Below are 26,834 nucleotides of genomic sequence, written 5' to 3' on the forward strand. Positions count from 1 at the left end.
CATCTCTTCTGCCAGGGTCATTATAAATGAATTTCTCTCTTGGTGGCCAGTGATGGTGGTGGGAATGGGCAGCCCACTAGGCCCTTTTGTCCTTTCTGTCTCTGCCTCCATGAATGTGGTACTTCCCTCTTCCCGCTCCTCTCCCCTCCCAGGCAGCTGTTTCCTGGTGGTCCCTTATAGGGTTGGGCCTACCCTGACACTCACTATGGTTCCTCACTAGTACTCCCTGAATGAGAACAAGCCTTTGCTGTATCCAGGTCTTGGCCCTGTTGTAACTACACATGAAAGCCGAAGGGTCCTTCTTTATTTGGAACAGACATAGCAATGTAGAAGTAAAATATACATCTTGGGGAGTGGAGCACTGATGCATGGTGGTGCTGCCTTGTGTGTTTGGCCTAGCAGAGATGGAATCGAAGTGGGTTTATTTGCTGTATTCATACTGCTTCTCTACCTTCCCTAGGGCTTCTACCTTCAAGTTGCTATGGTTTGTAGTTAGGCTATGGAATGGCCTGGATGTGGGGCCAGGAACTTTCCTTGGGGAACACTGGGTCACTGGTAGCAAGATCCCCACATAATGTAGTACAAATCAGGAAGCACCTCCCCAGCCTCTTATTATCTGCTGGTGGCTGCCCCAGGACTGAGACAGATGTTGGAATGCAGATATTGTTAGACACAGGGCTAAGGTTGGTGGTGGGGAAGAGCTGTAAAGAATAGGGCCATTGATAAACGGTGAATGAAATCAGGGACTGTAAAATAACAGTGACACTGAGCTGCCTTTTAAAAGTTCTTGTTGGACTTGACAAAACCAACTAAGTCAGCAAAGGAATGAGGAGGACTTCATTGTAACCACCTTAGAGTCAATGAAAAGACCTCCTTTTACTCGTTCGTTAGCAACTTGAAGCTCTCTGTTAGGTGGTGGGGATGTAAAGACAAGTAAGAAATGGCCCCTGCCCTCAAGGAGCTCATAGTCAAGAAGGGTAGACACACGTAACAGCCGTTGAACAGCATGATAATTACCATAAGGTCGGGAAGTATGCAGTACACTGTGACCTTAAAGGACGGGAGTGATTGGCCCTGCTCCCACCATGGGAGGAGGAGAGTCACAAAGCCTTCGTGTTATGAGAAACTTAGGAAAAGTGTGAGGGCCAAGTCTGCCTGAGCCTTCTCAGAACTGTTGTCGCAGGAACGAGAGAAGGTGCCTGCAGAGAGCCAGGATGAGTGGTAAGTCCAGAAAAACTTACCTGGATCGCAGGCTTGTTTTCCAGAATGTTGAAAATGAGGGAGAGGGAGAATGAAGACTGACCCTGGCAAATATTTCACCGTTCAGTTAGTAGGATTATCTGTATTAGTTACATGGTATTTTTTACATTGAAGCTAGACGATCTTACTGGGAGGTGTAAGTGAGAGCAGGAAGGCTAGAAGAGACTTAAGAGAGCTTTAGTCAATAAAGTGTGGGCAAACAGAGTGAGGGAGTCAGTGTGGAAGTATGTCAGCTGAGGCTCTGAGGCATTGGCAGAGAGGGCTAATCTGATACCTCAGCTACCATTGACGGTAGCTGCCGAGTTGGGCTGCTGAGTCTCTAGGGAGAAGCAAGAACTGGAAAATGACTTGACAGACCTCCCTCGCCAAAGTACTGTGAATTTGGATCTGGATCTGCTAGGCATCCTATGTGAAGACCCACCTTCAATAGACCAGGGAGGTTTAGACCCTTCAAACAGATAAATAGCTGGCTGTGACATTGAGAAAAGTGTGGAAGGAAAGATTAATGAAGAAACAGGAGGGGTAACAAGAGTGGAGGTAACTGGACGGTCACCTGGTATGGGGGTTGAACTCTTCCTCTGAGCAGCAGCAACAGTATAAACAACCCAAATGTGTTGCTGTTGAATCGATTCTGACTCAGTGTGACTCTATAGGACAGGGTGCAACCGCCCCATTGGATTGCAAGGCTATAACCTTTATGGAAGCAGACTGCCACATCTTTCTCCCTTGGAGTGGCTGGTGGGTTTGAACTGCCAACCTTTCAGTTAGCAGCCGAGTGCTTTATCACTGTACCACTAGGGCTCCTCTGCTACAGGTATACAGCCCTAGAAACTGAAAGCCAGCACGTCAGGAGGGGTGGTAGAAAAAAAAGCCAAGGCAATATTCAGGATAAGTCTCTAGGCTTCACCTCTCCCTTCCCCCATCCTGTTTCTGATTGTTTTTCTTCTCCCCTCTATTGATTACATTTTTTTTGTAGACCAATCTCTGTTGTTTGACATGAGGAAACTGATTTTAGGAGAAGCTTTCTCCATCTCAGTGTCTTGTTGGGGAAAGCGATCCTGCATCATTTTGATTAAGATGCCATTGGGATGATTATTTTTTATCCTCTTATCCTGGGTGTTCACAACACTTAAAAAGCCCCCACAGACTTACATCTTACATTTATGTGATGAGTTTTGAGCTCTAGCTGTGGAAATTGAGCCATAGCCCAGTCTAAAAGCCTGAGAGAAGAGTATTCCTAGATTGACACTAGCCCCCCAAGCTGGCAGGTCTGCAGCAGAAGGGTAACCAGGCTGGGACAGGCAGAGAGGAGTTTGCATGTATTGGGGGCTACCACGGGCAAAGCCCTGTTAGGTGCTGGGAGAATCAGAAAGGAGGTAGTGTAGCTTAGACTATGAAGAGAGAGACAAACATCAGGGAAGCATTTATTCTGAAATACAGCTACCTTGGAATAGGCTGCTTTTTTGGTCTTGACCCTATATATAGTTGGCCAGTGGGGATCTTGAATGTCCTTGAGCAGGAACACAGGTCTGTTACGTGAGTGGCTCTAATTCTGGTCTAGCGCTGTGGTCAGTGTCTAGTCCTGGCAAGGCCATCCCAACCAAGGGCTGTTCTGAAGGCTAAATACTGACAGAGGCTCTTATTTCAAGATGCAGATGTTGCTGTGAGTAAAGGAGTGTGCAGAGTCTACAGTGAGGTTGGAGACAAAGTTGATGAGCCAGAAAAGAAAGTCTGAATGTATTGTTGGATGGAAGAAATGAAATAGAAATAGATATTGCAAGCTGGAATACATCGGTAAAGGTTAGAGACAGAGAGGAAGGTGTTACAAGTAGTTAAAATGGATGTAGGGAAATTGGTTAGGAGGCCACTGCATTACCTGAGAGAGGTAGATGTTAGTGGGTTGGACTAAGGTGGTGGTGAAGGGAAGTTACGTGTTGTGACCCTTAAGTATGGTGGGAAAGAAGCTTGAGAACCATGCTTTTATAGCTCCTTTGGATACTAGTGAAGGAGTCAGTGCTGCTAAGAGCTTTGACAAGCTCCTAACTTGTGTTTGTAATAAGAGGTCCTTGTAGAAGCAGTATCCAACCATGGTTTTTGGTTCCTTTGGCCAGATGGTAGGTGTTTTTCTGGAGGGCTGAGGGAATAGTGTGATGAGCACTCTAGGGGTGGTGATGCCAGGTCTTGACAGAACTCTGAAAGGGAGCAGACATTGCCAAGACAAGAAAACCCTTTTTTTGTTTTTGTTTTTTATTTTTTTGACAAGAAAACCTCTTGCTGGCTCCTTGACAAGAGCTGTGCCGGCTCGTTCTATAAAGTTCTGGAATGTGATGGGTGAGTTTTTTTCCCCTAGCCCTTGGCAGCAAGGAGGATGAAATGTCTGATGGCGAGAGCCTGGGATGGTTGATGGATCTAAAGGGCTTGCCCCGGTTGCTTACAGGTATGGTGAGTAAGGCTTTGTTCTGAGAGAGGACCTGGGAACCTTGGGCTCTGATCGTCACTTGATCAGTAACTCTGAGGTAAGGAGTTGGTCACACAGATGCTCTAGACTACACTTTTGCTTTTCAAAGTGTGGTCTGATAAGTAGCAGCATCTGCATCACCTGGGAGCTTGTTAGAAACATAGACTATCAGGCCCCACCCCCAACCTAAGTAGAATCTGTAATTTAACAGGATCCTCAGGTAATTTAAAGTTTGACAAATACTGCTGTAGTATAGACCAGGGACCTTAGTTCTGGTTGGAACCCCTGCTGAGAATTTGCAATTCCAGCAAGCTCCCAGGTGATGCTAATTCTGCTGGTTAGGGACCAATTTGACAACCACTAATAGAGCAGTGGTTCTCAAAATTTGTTATACTTAAGAATCACCTGGGGATCTTGTTAAAATGTGGATTCTGGTTCAGTGTGTATTGAGTGGAAATGCAAATTCTCAGCAGGGGTTCGAACCAGAACAAACCGGTTTGAAGCCCTGGTCTAGACCAGTAGTTCTCAAACTTTGGCGAACATCGGAAGCACCTGGAGGGCTTGTTAAAACACAGATTGCTGGGCCTCCATCCTCAGGGTTTCTGATTCTGAAAGTCTGGGGTAGAGCCCAATAATTTGCATGTCTAACAAGTTCACATCACCTAGGAACTTGTTAGAAATGCAAATTATTGAGATTGTTAGAAATGCAAATTATTGTGGATGCTACTTGTCCACATTTGAGAACCACGGACTGCCTTAGTTTTCTCATCTGTAAAATGGAGAATAATGCCTGCCTGCCTTACAGAGATGTGGGATCAAATGAGCCAGTGTGTGTGAAAAGTGTTCCCTGCATTACGGGCAGGATGGTAGTCTCTGTATTGTTTGTTATTGGTCAGTGATTTTTTAATCTACTGTCAGGCCAGAACAACATTTCCTTGTCCTGGCTTCTGGCTGTCAGGTGTGGACAGAACAGGGAATCTATGAGCTACCCCACAGCAAAGCATTTCTTCTGTGAGAAATAACAGCAATCCCTGGAGCTGTGGGCTCCTATCAAAGTTGCCTGACCAGAACCCTTTATGTCTGCCTAAGTCTACCTGGTCCTGTCTTGATCACCCGTTACTCACACCCAGCTACTGTAATCTTTAGTTCAGTATCTGGATTGATTGGGAAAAAGTTCTTTGTCTAACCAGGCCTCTGATTCATCTTGTGATCCTGAGCACGTTACATGTCTTTTCCCCACCTTGTTGGGTAATTAACTAAACACCAAGCTTTGGCCGCACGTGCCCACATCCCAGAGTGTGGACTCTGGCCCTCCAAAGTGAGGAGAGCTGGGATGTAGGCTGTTCTCATGAGCACAGTATAGCATAGTGGTTAAGAGCATGGACTCAGAACTGGACTGTCTAGATTTGAGTCTTTACCACCTCCTAGCTGCGTGACCTTGGAAAAGTTATTTATATTCTTTATGCCTCAGTTGCCTTTTGGTAAAATGGGGTTAATAACAGTATCGATCTCATAGGGCTGTTGGAAGGATAAAATGAATTAATGTATGTAAGTGCTTGGCATGTAATAGCTGTATGTGCTAGCTTTTATAGGTCGAACCAGTGTTAGTATTATTCTTACCAAGGGCCTCGTAGGAAGCTATTGGGTTATAGCAGGTGTCTGGGAGGCAGGCCCTGCTTGTCCAGGGAGTGTAGAGAGAGCCTTAGACTCTCTGTTAGTATGGTGGAGACAGCCAGGGCACTACCCAGAGAGATTTTCTTTCCTCTACTGAAATGGTATTTTGGGTTTGGCACCCTTCCACTTCCACACTCTCCCTTAGTGCTGCCTCTGGGAGAGCTCTCCTGCACCCAGCCTGAGATTTGTTTAAATTAATTTCATGACAAATATATGTATACAGGTAGCTACAAAGAAATCATTGGGTTGTTTGCTGCCTTGAAGGGTCTGCTTCACAGAGGCCATTAATACCTGAAGTTGTTTATAATTGAGTGTCTGAGGTTGTGTCAGAGTCATGTGCATTAGAGGTAGTCTCTGGCATACACACCCCTGGGTGAGAGTGGGATTTCTAACACTTTTGATCTCTTTCATTTATTGGTATTGAGGTGTTTTTTTTTTTTTAATTCTGATTTCAGTAAAAGTAAATTATAATTCACTGTGCACCTACCCCCCAATACCATGAATAAAGGACAGCAGTGTCTATTTTCATCCCCTTTTCTGCATTTTAATTGCTTTGGGGTCTATGGGGATGGGTAGAGGGGGACATGTAGGTGAAAAATCAGGCTTTTAAAGCTCTGATTTTTACCCTTCCTTGTCCTGAAACTTCAAGCATCAGCTCTCATCTGTCAAAGTGTAAATCAGCAATTAAAACCCAAACAGCCAAATGCCAAAGATGACCCGAAGCACAAAGCAACTGACAAACAAGTCCGGACAAATCGACGGGTAATTTATAAGCTTTGCCCTAAAATCTAATTATTTGGCAATTCGAATTTGCAGCCAGCCAGGGCTTGGCAATAAATTTAACCCGCCATAAATTATTTAGGAGCAGGCAGTGGTGTAAATCAAAACCACGAGTGTTTGTTTAAGAAATAAGCTCCTTGTGCATTAAATGTCTTTTTCTTTTTCCCCAAGGAAGAAACTGTTAGGCAAACCATGCCCTGTTGCCCACTGTATTCCTGGCTTCTCCCATCCAGCTTCCCCTTTCCTCTGTGGCCAGGAAGGCACCCTGATCCCCTGAAGAAAGGGCTCATTTTTACGTGACACTTTTATCCAAAACCAAGTATTTGGATAAAACTCATATGTTTCCCAACTACTACTTTTTCTCTCTTGTGGTGGAATGTTGCTTTTAAGTTTTATCAGACCTTTCTGTGCAGGGACACACACTTTTTGCAATTTTCTTGAGAGGGTGGAGGGAGGGGATAGATTAGTTGTTGTTGTTTGCCCCGGAGTGGATTTTGACTCATAGCAACCCCAGGTGACAGTAGAACTGCCCCATCAGGTTTTCTTGGCTGTAATCTTTATGGTAGCAGATCTCCAGGTCTTTCTCCCATGGAGCCTGTACGTGGGTTTGAACCAGGGCTTCAAACTGGTTTGTTCCGATTGGAACCCCTGGCGAGAATATGCATTTCTAACAAGTTCCCTGCTGAGAATTTGCATTTCCACGCCAGATATCCTGAATCAGAATCTACATTATAACAGGATCCTCAGGTGATTCTTGTGTATAACTTCCTGGGAACTTGTTAGAAATGCAAATTCTCTGCAGGGGTTCGAACCAGAATGAAACTGTTTGAAGCCCTGCTTCCACCGCCAACCTTTCAGTTAGCAGCCAGCAGCCAAGTGCTTACATAGCTGTTTACACCACCAGGGCTCATTAGATTAGTTGTTACTGTCTCTAAATTGAGGGGATGCCAGTTCCTTCCTAGGTTGAGAGGGGAAAACCATGGCAAATCATCTATTCATTGCCTTATTTCAGACAGGACCAGAGAAACATCAGCTCAGGCAGAAAAGAATCTGTGCTTTCGAAAAAAGGTCTGTAGAATGCTACACTATTAAACTCTCTGTCCCACTGTTAAGAAATGCCAACAGTCTTACCCAAGTCCCTTCTGCTTAAAATCCTTTTGTTGTTGTTCTCCTAATCTTTAAATATAATCTTATCACTGCAGTCAACTTCAGTTGAAGGGAGTTTGAATACCCTGAAAACAACCTACACATTTATTTCTTGTAATCTACTGATTGTGGGTGTGAAATTTAATTTGAAATGCTGTCGCAGTTTTGTCCTCAGTTTATCAAGGGAATCATGGGTGTTCCTAGCTGAGCAATTAGAGAGCAGCTGGTTCAAAACCCCTGCTCCCAACTCACTTAAAAAGATATAAGGTCATTTGCTTGGTGCTTTCCTTTTATCTTTCTGTCTTCCTTCCTCTTAAAGAGAAAAAGATTTGCTGTTGGCATTTTTTTTTTTTTGAGGGAAACTGCAGGTAAAATAGGTTTGGAACCATGGGTACTTTGAAAAATCCAAGTTCTGAAGCTTTTGTTCTTAGCTGTCAAGTTGTGGCCAATTCCCATCAAGCATCAGCAGACCGACTTTTTAGGTTCATGGTGCCCTGTCCATGAATAACCTAGCAATGCAGGTGTTTGTGGATGATGTAGAGTGACCACCTGTCCCAGTTTTAGTACTGAAGGTCTTGTGTCCTGGGAAATCCTCAGTCATGGGCAAACTGGGACAGCTGGTTACCCTAAGAAAAACTGGGACGTTTGTGGTTTGTAGCAGTTGAGAGAGCCCTGGTGGTGCAGTGTTTAAGCACTCGGCTGCCAACTATGGCGATTCGAACCCACCTAGTGGCTCCATGGGAGAAAGACCTGGCTGTCTGCTTTTGTAAAGATTACAGCCAAGAAGACCCTATGAGGCAGTTCTAGTGTCACATGGGATTGCTATGAGTTGGAATTGACTCAGCGGCACACAACAACAACAGTTAAGGGAGGATGAGAAACCACATAGAGACGAGAGGCAGTGGATCTAGTAGAAAGTGCTCTGGAGTGTTGTATGTCTAGGTTTGAATTCTGGCTCTACCACTTAGCATCTTTGTCACCTTAAGTAGACCACTTAAGCAGATAGATCCCAAGGAGAGCTCTGTGGGAGCAGAGTGTTCTGTTAGAGCCATGCACTTGGCCTCTATATTGCCATTTATAACCCATTCATGTGTTAAAATCACAAAAGTTGAGAGCGAGGACTGTGGGCCAGGCAGGAGCTAGGTGCTGGAGATGCAAACTAAAGGCTCATCATGTCTGCCCTCCCCGAGCTCATAGCCTAGTGCCATCTATATTACTACAGCCAGAGCGGAGACTTTTCAATAACAATCTTCTCGGACTTTCGGCCTGGATATTCCACATACATTGCTGTTAAAATTTGAGAGCAGCCTCTCTTTATAAGAGATAGTAGACTGAGTTCCCTAAAGGTTAGCTTTCAGACTAATAGAATCAGATTTTTCTTGACCCTTCAGATTTTGAAAGCTGCTAGTACTACTCTCTGTCTTATTCCCCCATTTGGAGTCCTAACTCTGGCCTTTACTAGCAGCATGACCCTGAGCAAGTGACTTAACTTCTTTACCCGGTTGCCATGGAGTTGACCACAACTTGTGTTGATGCCATGTGAGTCAGAATAGAACTATGCTTTATAGGGTTTTCAAAGGCTGATTTTTCGAAAGTAGATCTCTAGGCATTTCCTCTGAGGTGCCTCTGGGTGGACTCGAACTTCCAACTTTTCAGTTAGCTGCTGAGCACGTTAACAGTTAGCTGCTGAGCACGTTAACTGTTTGTACCACCCAGGGACTCCTTAAGCCTTAGTTTATTTGTAAAAGAGATAAGAATGATTCCTACCTCATGAGTTGTTAGAAAGATTAAATGAGATCATTTCTATTAAGCACTTAGCATAGTATCTGCTACTGTGCTAAGGAAAGGACTAAAATGATGATGATATGACCTATCTCCCAGGATTAATAAGAATGAAATAAGAAAATGTATGTGAAAGCACATTGTAAATTGAAAAATATAACACTTTGTATGTCCTTCTTCTAAGATATTTATCATAGGACATTGTTCATTATTAGTTCATGTACCTTTTCCACTCTCTAGTCGGTGTACTTCTCCAAAGCAGAGGTACATCTTATTTCTAAATCCCACTCCAACACCTGTACAATGTCCTGCACAAAGTAGATGCTTAGGTAGCTTAATTGAATGCAAATAGCATACAAAGGTAAAGAATTGTGAAACTACTCTAAGGGGAGGGAAAGAAGGGCTGGTAAATACAGACAAGTTCTTCCTTCTTTCCTAGTGCTACCTTTATACAAGCAGACGCTCAACTGTTACTAAAAAAAAAAAAAAAAATCCTTCTAGCTAGAGAGGTGATGAAGTTGTTAGGGGAGGGAAAAGGAGAGGGACAGGAATAATAGTTTTATTATCCGAGCAACTAGTAGAAGCTGGCACTTGGGCACATCTTCACAAGCCTTGAATTAGAATTGATGCCATCGGTCTGTAGTGTTACCCCTCTGACCATTATCAGCTGAAAGTTGTTGAGGATGTACTCGGCATGCCGCAGGTGCACTGGCTGTAGAGTCATGTCAGCTTGGTACAGATCGGGGCTCCTCTCCCACGAGTGGGCTGTTGGGGCCAGTATTCTTCTTGACTGGAATACATAAGTAGGTAAGAAGTACCAAAGTGAGGTCCTTTCTGCTCTCACTCCTCAGCAAAAAGGGCTTCTCTCAGGAGCTCCTCTTTTGCAACCTCAGTGGCTCAAATGAGGTGATGAGTATGTCAATGTGCAAAGTCATTGTTACTACAGCTCCTGATGCTGCTGCGGAACGGCCCCTGCAAAGTCATATGCTGAGGATTGGCCCCTTGAGAGCCCCTTTTCATGGTCTTAGGGAGAAGTCCTGCCTAATGGGCTAGCAATGTCAGAGAGATAGGTTTGTGGTAGGCCCAATCTGACGTGTTCTGGGCCCTGGGTCCCTGACCCCCAGGCGTTTAGGTGTCTGCCCCCCTTTTTTGCATGGAGTTGAGGCTGGCTTGTTCTTAGACAGGCCCATTTCCCTATGGGTGAGGAAGCCAGCAGCAGGAAAGCTTGAGTACCAAGCTGTAGGGGGCAAACCCAGAGACTAAGTTTTCAGGGAATCTGCTGGCGATGCTGACTCTGTGCTGGTCAGAGTGGGAGCTGAGGCGCTTACTATTTTATAATAAATACTAATGAAATTCTAGATCTATAATAACATTTCAGATATCTAAAACAAACCATCTGCTTGTAAAAAAGTGGAAAGAGATCAACTTTAAGCCATAAATTCTTGGTAATAGAGGGTTTTTTTTCTATTTATGTTTGATAGATATTTTTGTTTCCAGAGGAATGTCAACTCCTAATTTCATAATGTATCATGGGCTTAAGAAAATTGAATTTAATAAAAGCCAAAGATGAATGGCATCCTTAAAGGTCCCAACACTTGTCTTTATTAGCAGGACAAACTGCAGGTCTCCAAACACTGCTTCTCTCCAAATGAAAGTTTAAATGAAAAGTACAGTTGTGTCACAGGTTAAATTTCATTGTGGGCCCAGCTAACATTGTTAGTGAGGAGCTGGCTGTATTTGTTTCTTAGACACCAGGGCAGCCAAACTCACCAGACTGTGGAGGTCTTTCTGTTGGGGAAGTGTTACTCTACTTTCAGTGGGAGAGGAAGGATATAGCAAATTCAGGAGTCAGGTGAACCTGGGCCAAGCAAGTTAGCTCTTGGAAACCCTGGATGTCTAATTTTTCAGGGGACCAACGTGTATCTTTTGTGTGTGTGTGGGCACTTCATTTTTCTCTGTTGTTCAGTGCAGAACTCCTCTCTGCTTGGCCTGCTTTGTGGGCAGTGAGAGGCCCAGGAAATTGAGAAGTGAGCATCCACTTCTTTTCACATTGGGAGGAGAGGTGTATCACCTAGTCTAACCAGCGGCCTGGGCTTCCTCTCCATCTCCCTCTGCCTCAGCCTTGAAGCCTTTCTGCCCTTCCTATTTCTGGGGACTCTTGTCAGCTTCCCTATCTTTGGAGATCAGCCCAGGGAGAGCAGGCATCCAGAACCTTTGGATTTCTCTGGCATGAAATCTGACTGCCTTGGTTTGGTCTTCAGTCCTGCTGTGATGGGTTGGATTGAAATAGATGCTTTAAAACCAATCCCAGTAGTAGTATGTTTTGCGAGGAGGAGACTTGGCTGCCTCGGGGTTGTGAAGGATATTGCCTATTTCTCCTGTGCCGTCCCACCCACTCTTTTCCCAAGGGCAGTCAGGTGTCGTCAGCTTTTGTGTTGCTCCCTCCAGGCTGTCCCTGGGGAGAACCAGTTTGCCTTGATTTTAGTGATACTGGAAAGGTCCTCTCCAGAATGGGAACCTGGTTGAGGAATGCCGCTGGAGCTAAAAATCGGAACCACTAAGTGGGCAAAACCCCCCCTTCTCTCTCTGCAGTGGAGGCCTTTTCCACATGCTAATTTTACTTGGAGGATTTTGCTTTTATTTATTTATTTTATTATTTCCTATTTGTCTCTTCCAGATGTTTTCAGGGCAGTTTTTTTGTGTTGTAAACTAATTCCATTCATGTTTTAAAAATTTATGAAAGCACTAATAAAAATGTCAAAGTGGTAAAAATGTTAGCTTTTCCTCTGCTTTGATTAAATTTTGCAAACTGTTTTTGAATATTAAAAAGCCATAATTTTTTTTATTCTTTCTCCTTGTTTTCCCTCTTCTCTCTGGTGCGAGTGTGCTCTCTCCTGCCCTCTCCCCCCTCTGGTGTGTTCCTCCCTTCCCAGGAGCGACATATGAGGCATGCTGCACAACTAGCGTTCTGCAAGCCTGTTTGCACACCAGGACCTTGGTGCTGTGCATCTCTATTAAATAACAGAGACAAATTAATCTTAGAGACACCAAACAAATTGTCACTCCTCTTCTTTCTCTTCCATTGCGTTCCAGTGGACTGGGAAGGGCTGGCTAAGCGACTGGGGGGAAGCTGCGGGGAGGGTGTACTGCTTGAAAGAAAGGTGGGAGGCACTAGCTTCTATTACTCTTATTCGGTTTACTCTTTCTCTTTAGTATCCCTTTAGCTTTATTTATTATTTATCTTTTTAATAAAATCTAATGAAGAAACTCACCGGCTCTGTTTAAACTTTATATGAAGGAATCTATTCATTGATCTGATGGCTGGGTGTCTACATGGCTGGAGATGCAGGTCCATTCCAGGATGGGGACCTGGGCAAGAGGAAGGGGGCCTGCTTTTAGGGGCTCAAGTGAGCAGGCCTCTGCTGGAGAACTAGCTCAGGAAGCAGGGGCAGATTGCGCTACTGTCTTCCTTTCCCTTTCCGTAGAGAATGGGGGTAGGAGTGTGTCCAGTCCCTGGAATCTAAGATGACATTAGCAGTGAGAGGGTTAGGTTCATAACTGAGCTGGCACCATCTCACTCAGTCTTGGGTTTGGCCTGGCAGGAGCTAATGAGCGCAAAAATTTGCTCAGTCTTGACTTCAAATTATTAATTGAAATGGTTGATTAAAATAACTTATTCTTCCTTTTCTGCGTCTTTGCCCCTCCAGGAAATCATTGAGTTCCCCATCTTGAAGCTAAATGGTCGGACCATGGAGATTGAGTCTACCTTTCACATGTATGTGCAGCCCGTAGTCCATCCACAGCTTACCCCCTTCTGTACAGAGGTAAGGGCCCTGGAGGTGGGAAGCAAGAGTTGCTGGGAGAGGAGCTTTTGGATCATTGGTGCTCTTTACAGATGGCTTTGGGAAAGCTTAGGTCTTAGCAGTGGTTGAGGCCAGTGTACACTGAACCCAGCAGGTGGCTTTATACAAAGTCTACCACACCACTTTGGCATTGTAGACCGAGGCGTTGCAGTGGCACAGTCTGTTCCAGCTTCACCAACATTTTCCCATCTTTTGCTATCCATGTCCTTCGTGGTGGCTGGGAACTTGTAGTCCAGGAGCAAGATGGTACTTACGGGGTTCAGGCTCTTTCTGGTTCCATTTTCCCTAGGGCCCCTTGGCAGCCATTTTCTAAGAGGTAAAAGTTTCAGCTGCTTGGAGGGAGTGGTTATGTTTAGGCTTTCTTAGCTTTCTGGTAATGTTACCTGTCCTTCTGCAAAATGGCCCGGTGTTAAGCATAGGTTGAGTTTGTGGGTAGCATACTCTGTCACCACAGAGAGAGAAGGGCAGTTCCAGTGGGCTGAAATGTCCTTATCCTGGGCTGGTAGTGTACTCTGCCACACTGTCAGCAGGTTAGTATTGGACCCATTCTACGTAATTACGTTTAACATAGAGATTTTGATGCTTGCTGGAGGCTCAAAAGAGTTCCCGAGAGTTCTGACTTCCAGGACTACGTGGAGAAGCCTTCTGTGGCTGCTTTCCACTGTGATGCATCATGTTTTATGCACTCTGTGATGGCCAGCAGGCTGTGGTGGGATCATGGGTCAAGAATGTGTGGTAGCAGAAGTGATGGGAAGACATTAGTGTTTCTGGAATCTTTTAAAAAGAGTTTGGGGCTAGGGTACGTTAGAGACTTTGTGCCTTCAATTTACATACCTACCCTCTATTTATGAATGAAATAGGGGGAAAGCAGTTCTTGAGTAATCCCAAAACAATCTCCTTGGTGTGGAGGAAGTTGCAGAAGGGCCTGTCTAACCTTATTTGGAAGGCTTAGTGGGCTCTGAGGTTGACTTAGCCTAGGTATGAGGTCTTGAGTGTTGTGCCTGGACTTGATGCCAGTGTTTGTCACCTGACCCAGGTGGGCCTTTGTTGTGGGCATCCATCTGCCAAGGACATCGCTTATAAACCGGGTGTCTAGTCTTTTCAGCCTGTTCCTGTTCAAACTAATAATGTTGCGGTTCTTGCTCCCTCTTCAGTTTACTGAGGTTTTTTTTTTTCCCCCTTTTCCTGCAAATTACCTTTGCCACTAGGGGGTGCTAATCTGTCCTTTTTGCCCCTTTTGAAAGATCACCATTTTAATGATGGTGAGAATCCCTTATGGGACGAAAAGGAATGACTTTCCTTAAACCAGCCAGTCACCTGAGCCCTCCACTGGCCTGGAAGTATAGTGTCATCTTGTCCTTCTCTTCTTCCCCTCTCTGTGTGGTCAGCCCTTTAGAGCTACCAAGCTTCAGCTCAGTGAGGCCAGTCTGTCTGGCATAGACAGGCAGGCCCAAATTTTGGAAAGATTGCTACTTGTTTAGGAAAGGAAAGAGTGCTGCTGGAGCTCTGCCCTGGGTGGGAGTGGTTGCTTAAGAGTATCTGGAAAGAGAGGGATTTTTTTCAGAGCGGGACTGCTGTTGCCACTTGTGTGTGTGTGTGTGTGCGTGTGTGTGTGCGCGCACGCGTGCTGTGGGGGTGGACGGAGGCACGCTGAGGGGGTGTGAGAATATGCTGAAAACTATGATTCTTTTTTCCAGAAAGTTCCACCCAGGCACATACATATTTTGTAGGGTAGTAGGAGTGGTGGTGGTGGGATTCTCATTACGAAGGCCTGTTCTGCAAGTGAAGATGTGGTTGTGCTGTAGACACTCAGTCTACCACTTTGTCTTAGGCTTCCAGAGCTCCAAGCTCTCTATGATCTGGTCCCTGCTTTTTTCTCCAGCCACATATCTCCTTGCTTCATCTACTACCCTGTTTCCCTCAGCCAAAGGTGACCTTCTCACAATCAGCCTTTGCATGTTCCCCTACCTGCACGCTGCTCCCAATCCCTGCCCTGTAACTCCTGCTTCTCCTCCAGGACTCTGCTCGGGGAGCCTTCCCTGATCCTCAGGCCAAGTTCTATTTACCCCAACACAACACTGGTCAGATATATGGTAATTTATTTATCTGTCTTCCTGCTAGACTGTGAGTTCCTCGAGGGCAGGAACTAAATCTGATCTGTCTCTGTCCTATCATTAGGGTCTGGTACCAAATATACACTCAACTCTGTGTTCCTTAAATGAATGAATATTGTCAAGGAGTTACTCAGCCATATCTTGCCTCCCCAAAAAGCAGCTGTACTGCTGACTTGCTTGAGTAAGTGAAGTCTTTTGCAGAAAACCTTGGATCATCTAAATAATTGCCCTGTCTCCATACCGAATGGAATTGTATTGCAGAGAAAGGTGTGGACACAGGATAGTGGCCATCATGCTGAGACCTCATCCAATCTGATAGTAGCCACCTTTGGGTATAGGGCTGGAGGTCATTCCAGCTGGAGGGGTCTTGTGTTATTAAGTGCCTAAGCACCTTTTCTCTTGCCCAAGAAGCTCTTAGAGAACCCTAATCTTTGTATGTGTGTGTATGCACATGACACATGTGTACATACATGCTTGTGTGGAGAGAGAGAGGCTCAGTGCTGGGAGCAGAAAGAGGGATTCTGCCTCAAGCAAGTCTTTAGCTCACATACAGATGCTCTTTTACTACTCTGTGTAATGAACATGTTATTAGCCTTCTAGAGGCCCTTCCTTAGTTCCAGTTGATAGTCTGCCTGGAGACATGGTTGTAGGAGAGATAGGATGAGGTGTATTTCATTTCTTCCCAAGCCCTTTCCCTGCTACCTCTAGAATCTGCTCCAACTCATCAAATCTCTGTCCCCAGCAGCTGGGCTGCTGCACAGTCCCTGACCATGTGTAGTCTTTTTTTTTTGTTGTTGTTAAAAAAAAAAAAACTAGAAAAAAATACCCATTTTGCTAAATGCCAGTAAAGGGCTTTGTCTTGCACCTGTACTTATAAAGGGTGAGATTTATTGGTCTCTTTGTCTGAGGAGAAAGAGTGGGTCTGATTATCAGATTGCACACCAGAGACAAGTGCTTATGTAATCAACAAACTGTCTTGGTGTCAGAACATGATTGTGTTGGAGATAAACTGTGAAAGGAGAAAGCACTGGATGCTGACATGATATTGGCACTGAGCTTCCTGGGCTGCTTCCTGTAGTTGCTAGTGTTTATGATGAAGCCAGCTCGTTCCTGGACAAAGCCCTGGTGTGGGTAGGGAATCTCAGTAACCAGCCATGGTATCAGTCAGGGTCAAAAGCCCCCTGCCTTGTGGTTTCCGAGTCTGGAGAAGTGGGAGTTAATCTGTAATCCCTCAGTGAAAGGAGCCACAGAGCACACGTTAATTCTTCCTCTCACCTCTCCTGCTTTAAGTGGTTAAGGTCTCTGAGCTCTGTTTAGCCTGTGAGCCCTGGTTCTCAGCTTAATAATACTTGGCTTTGCTCTAGTACCTTTCATCCTGGGGATGTGAAAGCATTTTACAAACATGTCTTAACCCAAGTGGGAATGGGTTTAAGCAACAGCATGAAGGATTTAAGTTAGACCTAGGTAGAACTTCCCAGTGTTAATGTTAGATAATTGTCTCTTTCTCTCTCTCACAGCTTCTTATACAAGTATTATAGTCTTACAGTTTCTCTTTTACAGTTTCTATCAGTATGAGCTATAGGGACTAACTTTCTTAATTTCATCCCCTCTTCATTCCAGTACCTTGGCAGAACTGAGGGATAACATGTCATCCATCCTTGGAGGGATTAATACGGGAGAGTGAGGCCTCCCCCTAGAAGGCTGCCTCTGGTTGACCCAGTAGCTCAAGCCCCTGTGTCTCTGGGGGTTGAGTTCAAAGTCCTTTAGGAGCTCAGCTGTGAGCCACATCTTTCTGGGCCATAAGTAAAACTACCTCTTTTCTAGGAAGCATGTAGTGAAAGGGCACTGACCTCACCCGGCCCCTTCAGGCTGATGATTTTAGGATTGTTGACCATAGGGGTGGAGTTTGTGAAAGCCCCAGGATCCTGGAGCCCCCGGAATGGGAAGAGGCAGGCCTAGTTTGCAATGAGAGACCCTGCAGCAGGCCATCTGAGTAGCACTGCAGTTTCCTTTTTGGTGTAGTGATGTTCTCTCCCCACATCAGCGATTCTCCTGGGGCCCAGAGCAGGTGATTGTGGGGTACACAGGTGCTGACCTAAGCCCTATCTCCAAGGAGGGAGGATTCTTGGCAAGGGTGCTATTGGTTTCCTGTATGAGTGAGACTTTCTTGAAGCCCATTGGTGTTCAGCTCATCTGAGTGACTCTAGGGCTGGTGGGAACCAACAGAAGGAGTAGACCTCACCTTGCCCCAGGAAACTCAGACCAGACAACAAGACTGACACTTGGACCCTGGAGCTTTCCAAGAGGTGAGGGTAACTGTGGGCCCTCTTTCCCAGGATAGTCCTGAACCTAAGCCTCAGCTCCAAGCCAGGAGATAGGACTTAGCTGTGGAAGAAATTAGCAGGAGAGAAGCTGGGCCAGAATGGGCAGTGGTGGGTGTGTGGGCTGTTAGTCAGCTGGATGTTGGATCTGGAGTTGGGAACAGGCACACTTTCTTTGGCCCCTACATGCCTGAGACAGAATACCTCAGTGTGTGGCTCTGGAAGGTGTACAGGCTTTGGGTGCCAGCTGAAGGGGGTATAGAAGGGGGCTGCAGAAAGAAAGCAAGTTCCATTAGGGTAGGCCCCATAGCTCCTAGAAGGGGCTCCGCATGTTGCAGGTTCTTCATGAATAGTTGACTAAATGAAAGAAGGAGTCCCTTGCATTCAAAGACTAAAGCTGCTGACCCAGGGTGCTTCCCCATCCCCACCTCCCGCAGCCTTCACTGGACCATCTTTTCTTCTCCTTGGCTCAGGCCCTCCCTCTGCTGGGCAGTTCTTTGGTCTCTCAAGCAAGGAAAGGGTGTGGAGGTACCAGCCGGGTGGGCATGCTGTGGGTTAAAGCCTTGCAAAACAACAGTGTAGTTAATCTTTCTAATTTATTTTCCTTTTAGACCATGGGAAGTCTGTAGGCAGCAGATGTTACCCAATTAAAATACAGATTAATATAAAAACAGTTTCTGGAATATAAAATAGAGTGGCTGTGTCCTTACACTTCCTTAAAATACCACCTAATAATGACTTGATGAACTACAGAAACCCACCTAGAGGAACTCAGCGTTCTTAAAATGAAAATTTCTTCCCTAAAAGGTGTGTATTACCATTCCGTGTAAGTTGCTATGAGAAAATAACCTTCCCTCTTAGAGCCCGTGGTTTCTGTGAGTTGGGTATTTGGTATTCATTAAATGTAATTATAGTTTAATTGGAGTTTAATCTCCCCCCAACCTCACAAAAAAAAAAAAAAAAAAGAAGTTTCCAAGCCAGCCTGAGATGCTACTCTTTCTGGAAGTAGCCAGAGGCATGTTGGGCATGGTGATTTCTAGCTGCTGTCCAGAACTGTGGACGGGGTCCTCATGGCTCACAGCCTCGTAGGTGGTGTATCCCTAGGCTGTGCTTGAGGGAGGTTTTGACAACAAAACAAACCAACAAGCTTGTTTGAACCTAGGCCTGACCTGGGTGGAGTGGCATTGTTCTGAGCGTAGACTTGCCAGTCAAATTCTCTAAACCAGGTTCTATGCATTAGGCCTTCTTGTCTTATCTTCCTCGTCGGTTAAAGGTGACTCTGTTTCCTACTTTACCAGGTATGCAGGGTGAAGGGTGGATCCTGTGGGCTCCACCGGGCCAGGGCCTTCTTTGATGTTCGACAGAGTGTGGCATGGCGGAAGTGCTGGACATCAAGGCTCAGAGAAGGGGTGGGCTTGAAACCAAGCATGCCTGCCCTGTGCAAGCACTCTGCAAGTTTTACAGGAACTTTGGTGAAGCTTAGAGTTGAATTTACTTTATACTGAAATTTGTGGGAAGATTTTGAGCCTATTAAATACAAAATACATATAAAATTTATTTTTTTTTTTGCAAAATAGAGCTGAGTCAGATGTGAGACATACTCCATAGTTAGCACATGTATGTGTACCCTCGTCTCAGGGCAGGGTTTGTGCGGGAAGGTTCACATTGTGCCCTGGGACTTTATTCCCAAGGCTTCTAGTCAAGTTCTGAACCTAAAGCAGTGTCAGGTCAGAGCCCTTTACAGAGGAAGGAGAAAAACAGAAAGGAAAGGATCCAGTGCAGCTTTGAGTCCTTGCACCCATCAGCTATTTCGCTTTCCTTTCAGCTCACCGGGATTATTCAAGCCATGGTGGATGGTCAGCCAAGCCTGCAGCAAGTGCTGGAGGTAAGTTGAGTGACCTTTAATTCCTGACCTGTGACCCCTTCCTGCTGCCTTTCTCTCCCTCCCCTCCTGAGAATGTAGCCGTGTAATTTGACTATGATTATGGCTTGATTACAATAACATTTGCTGTCACATCAGTGACATGCTGTTGAGAGTATTGAACCATTGATCTGTCATCTCCAGCTGTTCCCATCAGGGTTACTGACAAGATGTCCGAGTGCTGCCAGGAGTCAGGCAGAGGGGCCCCCACCCCCTCCTGGCCCATGGCCCTGTGCTGGCCGGCTCTGGGGCAGCTCTACACTGGATGGGTGGGGGAGTAGGGCAGCTGAGTTGTGGCACTGTGGGACTAGCCCTGGGGACTGGAGGTGTTTTTGTTTAGCTTTAGTGTTGGTTCCTTGTGGCATGTGAGCACTTCATTAACTCACCCAGAACTCCCCATCGATGGCTTTTGTTTGCTGTCAGTTCCTCCAGGAGGTATGGCTGGGCCTGCCTGCCCACTGCAGCTTGCTGCTGGATGCATTGTGCCTGTCAGGGGTGCAGAGGCTGCACTGGATAATGATTCCTAATCAGAATAATTACAACAATTGCCTATGTGAGGGAAATCAAATTAAAGGCTTTAGAACCCTTGGCAGAGACCACACTTCTAGGATGTTCTCCTTAGGGAGCTAGAAGAGGTTAAGACGCTGCTGCTTCTTCTCCAGCCCAAGGGAATAAGGAAGCATGGTGCTGGCCTCAGCTTGTCTCCCACCCCTCTCTGGCCGGGGGCTTCCAAAGGGAGAGAAGGTCCCCACCCCTTCCTTCTCTTTAGGGGGAGGGGAGAAGAGAGCGAACAAGCTTATGGATCTCATTAGGTGCTTTATTTATTTTTAAAACCTATAAAGCCAAAGCTCAGACCCCACAAAAGCACAGGAGAAAGCAGACTATCAGAGGAAATGGCAGGGCACATCTGCATTGGAGGTAGTCAGCCTAGAGGAAGTGGGATAGTGGCAGGGAGAGGAAGAAGATAGCTTTCTTTAGCCAAGAGGGCCTGTCCCATGGGGGAGAGAGACACAGGTTGAATTTCCTGGGGCTCCGCAGGATGGAGCCAGGGCCAGAGTGCAGGTTTAGGCTCACCCTGGTGGCAGAGCACACTCGTGTGTAAGCCCAGCCTCCAGTGGCTGCTCAGGCTCTGGGTGGGGTCAGGATTAAGGTACCTGCAGTAGTTTGGAAGAAGATGAGCTCTGAGTTGCTTCCCAGCCCCACTGACCCTCTTCTTTTTGGGGGGGGGGTAAATTTACTACTATGACTGAGGGGACTCCTTAACATGGACTGCTCCTTGTAAGACCAGACCCAAACAGAGAGAGGGCACCCGTTCTTCCCTATGTCGCAGCCAGCATCCCCAGCCAGGACTTGGCCCCTGAGGGAGGCCAGAGGACAGGCAGCTTTTCCCTGGGATGTCTCTGCCTGTGATCTTGGGAGAAGGACACTTGCTCTGGGCCAACATCAAACCAGGACTGTTGGGGTGATGGGGATTTTTCTCAGTGGCCCCAGCTGAGGGGGAGATGTGATCTTCAGGAGGCATCCTCCGGCTGACGCCAGACCAGCTCTGGGGCAGGGTGCTCAGAGGAATCAGAGTCTCACCCAGCAAGCTACTTTCTGCTATTTCAGCATACTTTGTGGGTGAGGAGAGAAGGTTCCTGGTATCAGCCTGGTAGGGGAGTCTCAAGGGTCTCTTAAATCTCTGGCAGGATGGGGAGACCAGACTGGGCTCTGCTTTGTCTGATTAGCTCTGAGATGGTTAGAGAGCTAACTTCTTGTCCCAACCAAGGTCCTGAGCCAGCTAGATGTTTCCTTGACTCGTTTGTTTTAAGTTGGACTTGTGCTGGGCCCCTCTAGGGCTGCAGTAGCTGGGAGGGCTGGCCCAGCTGATTGGAGATGGTCTTGGTGGTTCCTCCAACCCTTTATTCATTCAAACAGAGAAGGGAAGGAAAAGGACAGACTTGATTCCAGATATAGTGGCACTTCCCTGGACAGGCTTATAGTAAAAGGTGCTCGCTACCTATATGCTGCATGAGTGAGTGGCCAGTGAGTATGAAATGTTTCTCATGGTAAAGGCCTGGTCTTGCTGTGCATTGCCTCATGATAGTCCTGTCCTGTCCTGCTCTTTTCCCCTGGACCACTGTGCAGGAGCTGGGGCATCAGGAAGCCCCTCTAGTGGGTGGGACACACCTTGGAGATTTAAGGCGAGGAAGCTGGAGCGAGGTTATGCTGACTTGGAGAGATCCCGGTTTGCTCACCTCTTTTTTTTTAACGTAAAGTCTGCCTAATTTTCTTTAGGTGACCCTGGGTAAAGGATGAGGGAGAGGTGTGTCTGCACACATATGCACACATATACAAAGGGTTGGGCCAAAGTGGCTGGGGAGACAGACCATTCAGCAGTGGAAGGTCTAGAATTTAGCTGCTGAGAGAGATTGTCTGGCTGAGGAGGATTCTCTGCTGTACATTCTGCGATGAGTTTAGAGACCACATGCTCTGCATAGTCTGGCAGTAGGGAACCAGCTCTGGCATTCTGGGAGGTAGGACCACTGTAGCCATGAGACTAGATAGGATCCTTGACCCCACTCAAGGATGGCTTCAGCATGGGCCAGATCTCTAGAATCTCAAAGGTGTCCAGGGAGCCAGCCTATACGTGCTACAGTCAGTCTTACTTAATTTCCACTGGCTCTCCGTTATCTGCTAGGTAAACAGTCTGACCTAACCTAGTCCCTTAGCCTCATTTCTTGCCCCTCCTTTCTACACATTGTGGACTTCAGTCACACTAAACTTTTCCCTATTCATGTTTTCAGTCATTAAGCAAATATTTATTGAGTGAACATGGTGCTGGCTTAGGGATTAAGCCAGTGAGTAAGACAGATAGAGTTACTGCCTTCATGGTACTTACAGTCTGGTGGGAACAGCTGGCATTAGACAGATGGTTAATTGCTTCTCAAATATAAAATGATTGTTCTTGTACCTTTGCCTCTGCCTGCAGAATCTTTCATACATTCCACCCTTTCAAGCAAACCCAGCCACCAAGTTCCTACTTCACTTCTTTGTGAAGCCTTTTCTAACTCCTTCCCCTGTGAGAAGCAGAGCTAGCTACTTCCTCCTCTTGGTCCTATAGCACCCTGATCACATCTCCATTGCTGCATCTGTCATATTGTAGTGTGATGATCTGCATATGCCTTTCTCCCCTTCTTAGCCTACTGTCTGTTTTGTGGTGGGCACTTAATACATTATCACATTTAATTCTCAAAACAACCCTGGGGATGTTAGTCATCCTACCCCTTTTTATAGATGAAAGAAACAGAGGTTCCGAGGGGTTAAATGACTTTCAAATGATTTCCCATCAATGACACAGCCAGGATATGGAAAAGCCAAAAATAGAACCGAGGTCTATCTGACTTTCAATTCTGTGTTTTTGACTACTATGTAGTATAGGCTTTAAAAATAATTCTTCTGTATGTGTGTGAGCAGTGGTATTATCTGCTGCACTTCCTTCCCATGCCTGGGATCTTCTGAAAAATAAGTAATGCTTCATGAATTCTTCATGATAATTTTCTTGTTATAGACTGATTTTAGTATTTGTATTTCCAGTGTGAGTGCAAATACTAAAATAGATCAAAGGGATGAGGGGAAAGACAGGCTTACAGTATATTTAGGATCAGTTTCTTTCCCTGTCTTGGAATTGAGCTCAGCCTTCAGAACATTCTGCTGAATTTGAATCCTCAACCAGGAAGAGGAGAAATACAAAGTCTGGGGCCAGTTTATGGGCTTTTAACAACCAGAGCAGACAGTGTTAGCCCACATGTCAGGATTTCTTGCCCCTCCTTCAGGCCCCAGCCCTGCAAAGGGGCCTCTCTTGGTGAGACTCATGGTGAAAATTAACTTCACCTTTAAGAAAGGAGATTTTGCTGTGAAGCTTTCTCTCTGTGTCTCCTCTGTTGCCCATCCTTTCACATACAAACCAAAACATGTTTTTTGATGTGGAGTTGATTCTGACTTCCTTGGTTAAGATCTTTGAGGGAAAGGACTAGTTCTTACTAAATTCTTTCTGACACAGCAAGTTGGAACAATAGATGTCAGTAAACAATTTGGTGGGTGGGTGAAATGAATGAATGAAGATGTGGATTGGAGTCCCTGCTTGGGACCTCCTTCCAGCCTGTTTTCTTGGCCCAGAACAGCCTGTGCCTGTGCTAGGCCGTGCCTTTGTCTGAGGACCAGTGAGAGGAAAGACCAGGTCAGAGCAAGGTATTTGGACTGACTTACTGGGTTCTGTCCTTATCCTGTCCAAGGCGGGCTGCCAGGACATGGAGGAGTGGGGAGCTCTCCCATCCTCCCCACCAACTTGGGCTTCTGGGATCTTTCTGTAGAGATCTTCCTCCAGATACCTCCATAGACCTGAGGCAAGGCTGAGAGCCCAGAGAGGAGCCATGGCTGGATGAGATTACAATTTTCTCCTGCTCTGATTACAAGCAGCTCATCTGTGTTTCATTGTTGTGGCTCTTCACAAGCTCAGGGAAAGAACAAGGAAAATCTCATCTCTTCTTGTTGTGTACTTTTCAGAGGGTCGATGAGTGGATGGCGAAGGAAGGCCTCTTAGATCCAAACGTCAAGTCAATTTTTGTCACCTGTGGAGACTGGGACTTAAAAGTCATGTGAGTATGAGAAGGGCTACATTGCTAACAGGGTTTGGAACCTTCCAGAGGCCCAAAGTACAAGTCTGCAGGGCAGCTGGGTCAGGGATTCCCTGCATCCATGGGGCAGCCAGGGCTAGAAGAGGGCCGGGAGCCTGGCCTTCTGTCTGCTCTTGAGCAGGGATAGACAAGTCAAGGCCCCTCCCAGGACTACTGTTGATGGGACCTTCCTGCATTTTGCAAGTCTCACTACTCAGGACAGGCCTTCCAGTCACTGGACTACATGTTATTGCCCTGGAAGGAAGGTCTTTTTTTTTTTTTTTTTAACACCAAATAGATAGTGCTCATTCTGTATAGGCACTACTTGAAGCACATTAGAAATAATAACTCATTTAACAACCCTATGAAGTAGGTACTATAGTATACCTATTTTATAGATGAGGAAATTAAGGCACAGAGAGGTTAAGTAACTTGCACAAGGACACATAGTGCGCAAGTGGCAGAGCCAGGATTCAAACCCAAGCAACCTAACTCCAGAGTCCTTTCTCTTAACCATTGTACTATGTTGCCCTCTTATCTGCAGCCCTGGTGGCGCAGTGGTTAAGAATTTGGCTGCTAACCAAAAGGTTGGCAGTTCAAATCCTCCACCGCTCCTTGGAAACCCTATGGAGTGGTTCTACTCAGTTCTTTAGAGTCACTATGAGTTGGAATCAACTCAACGGCAATGGATTTTGGTTTTACCCTCTTATCTGGGATGCAAGGCCCTGTTGATCCAACTAAGAGCTCACTGGTGGGATGAGTCACCAGTCTGGGGCATCTTCTCTTTCATCCTTTGTCCTCATTGCTTTTTCTCCTTTGTTGCCTGATCCTGGTTATGGCAGACAAAACTGGTTCCTTTGCTGGGCTGATGCTTCTGCATCTTGTCTGTCCTCATGGATGCCTGGCTTCAGACAGCCCCCAGGTATCTAAAAGGGGGTGGAAGTGGTGAGGGCACTGTTTGCTGAGAGGTGATAGAATTGATACCTCTGTGTTCTTTGTGACTGAAGGTGGCAGTAAGCATTTAGTCTGTGTGTGTGTCTGTGTGTGTATTTGAGCTTTTGAACACAGGGTGGGGTGTTGATCTGGGGTGGGAAGTAGTGGCTCTGGAGTGACATTTCCTACCAAATCAGACATTATCTTCTCACCTTTTAATGCCTTTTTGTGCCTTTGGATGCTGGCATTGAGATACAGTTATGTACCCAGGATGGGTGTCAGGCTGCTGTTGAACACCAATTCTCTGGGTGAGCCAGGAGGAGGAGCAAGCCCCAGATCACATAAACACACACAGCTCATCTCTCACATCCCTTAGATTGTGTACACACACTGATTGCACACCTCTAGGTAAGTATACACAGCTCGCAGAGCTCCAGAGTATCTCTGTACTCCCAGATGACACTCATTTGTCAAGTAAATTATACAGGCTGGGACTGGAAGCAAATATGAATCAGAGGACGGTTTCATGGAGAAGGTGAGGAGGAGTAAGGCTGTTGTTCCTCTTCATGGTGTCCTGGGCAGCTTTAAGCACTTGAAGCAGGGAAGGGACTTATGTGGAGCTCTTCAGCACAGGAGAGCTCTTCAGGCTGGAGTGGGATTCAAGCTGCATGCCCAGGGTTCTGGGGCTCATGTGGCCCCAGAGGAAGGTCCTTTGGCCAAGACCAGCTGTCCTGTTCCTCTGGATAGCCCCCGCCATTCCAGTGGTTTCTCCCTTGAGCATGTTCGTCTCCTGTACACCTGCGTTTCAGAATGTTTTTTTCTGTGAATGGTGTGTATACATATGTGTATATGGAAAACTTAACTGTATGTGAGGTTAGGGATTATCTCGCCGGGCCTCCTAAACTTGGAGTTGGTCTCCCTATGAGATAGAGAGGGAATTTCAGAGGGTGTTTTCTTATTTGGGTCTGGCCTATTCTGGCCTACAGCACGAGTTTGGCCCTTGGGTGGTGGACCCTGTACACAAATTGGTAACTCAGAAGACTGGTTTGCATCTTCATGAGAAATAATGTAATTCCTCAAGAAGAGGAATTGGTTTGTGGAATCCAAGCATATCTGAAAGGAAGCCAAAGTTTAATGGGTACATACCTGATCTCATTCAGTCCTATTAACTGCCTTCTCTGGTAGGAGGTGGTACCTTCCTTTTATAGATAGGAAAAAAACAAAACAAAACAAACCCTGAGATTCAAAAAGGTAAAGACATATAGCTTAGATAGGATTGAATTTTAAGACTGTGTAATTTTCAGTTTTTAGAAGACATGGGTAAAAGCAACAGTGGCAGACTTTGGTGGCTGGCTTAGGTTTAGATTGGGAAGGCCAGGGAAGTGCTGAAAAAATGTATGGAGGAAGAAAACAGATGTCAGGTGGCAGGGGCTCGGGGGAGGAGAGCTCTGTGGCTGCCTTTTAGAAGCAGGACTTGGTGTAACTGCTGGGAAGGCTCTTAATTAAATGTGTAACAAAATAAAAACAGCCAGAGAGGAAACCTAAGTAGTGCTGCGTGACAGTGCACAGCTTAGCAGTGTTCCTGGAACTTCTCGTCAGAGGCTCATCAGATGGCTGTTGTCAGAGCCATCAACTTTTTATGTCCCTGGTAAAGGCGGCTGATGAGCCTGACAAGGGTGGTGTTAAATTGACATCCACAACTTGTTAGTATATGGCTTACTTCTTATTTTGACATCCATTTTCAGATTTAACTAAGTCTAAGGAATTCAGCATATGTTTTCATTTCACAGAGTAGTTTCCTGGAGCTAGGGCTCTTTCTCATTGCTATCCTTCTCCTTTCTCCCACTTCCCATTGCTACCCCCCCCTCGCCCCTTCCCCTCCCCAGCTTCACATCACTTTCGTTGGAAAGGGCCTGACTGGGAGGAG

At 46.0% G+C, this 26,834-nt stretch overlaps 1 protein-coding gene across 6 annotated transcripts in view; it reads left to right on the top strand.

Moving 5' to 3' along the window:
* Positions 1-26,834, top strand: part of ERI3 (ERI1 exoribonuclease family member 3) — a 147,567-nt gene that overhangs the window by 20,898 nt on the left and 99,835 nt on the right. For all 6 annotated transcript variants that reach the window (XM_004371816.2, XM_012554285.1, XM_012554287.1 and 3 more), the window contains 3 exons: positions 12,808-12,924; positions 19,224-19,283; positions 23,865-23,956. In XM_004371816.2, the coding sequence (XP_004371873.1) occupies positions 12,808-12,924; positions 19,224-19,283; positions 23,865-23,956 (269 nt within the window). The remainder of the gene's footprint in view (positions 1-12,807; positions 12,925-19,223; positions 19,284-23,864; positions 23,957-26,834) is intronic.

This window comes from Trichechus manatus, unplaced genomic scaffold, assembly GCF_000243295.1.
Source record: "Trichechus manatus latirostris isolate Lorelei unplaced genomic scaffold, TriManLat1.0 scaffold00015, whole genome shotgun sequence".
NCBI lineage: Eukaryota > Metazoa > Chordata > Mammalia > Sirenia > Trichechidae > Trichechus > Trichechus manatus.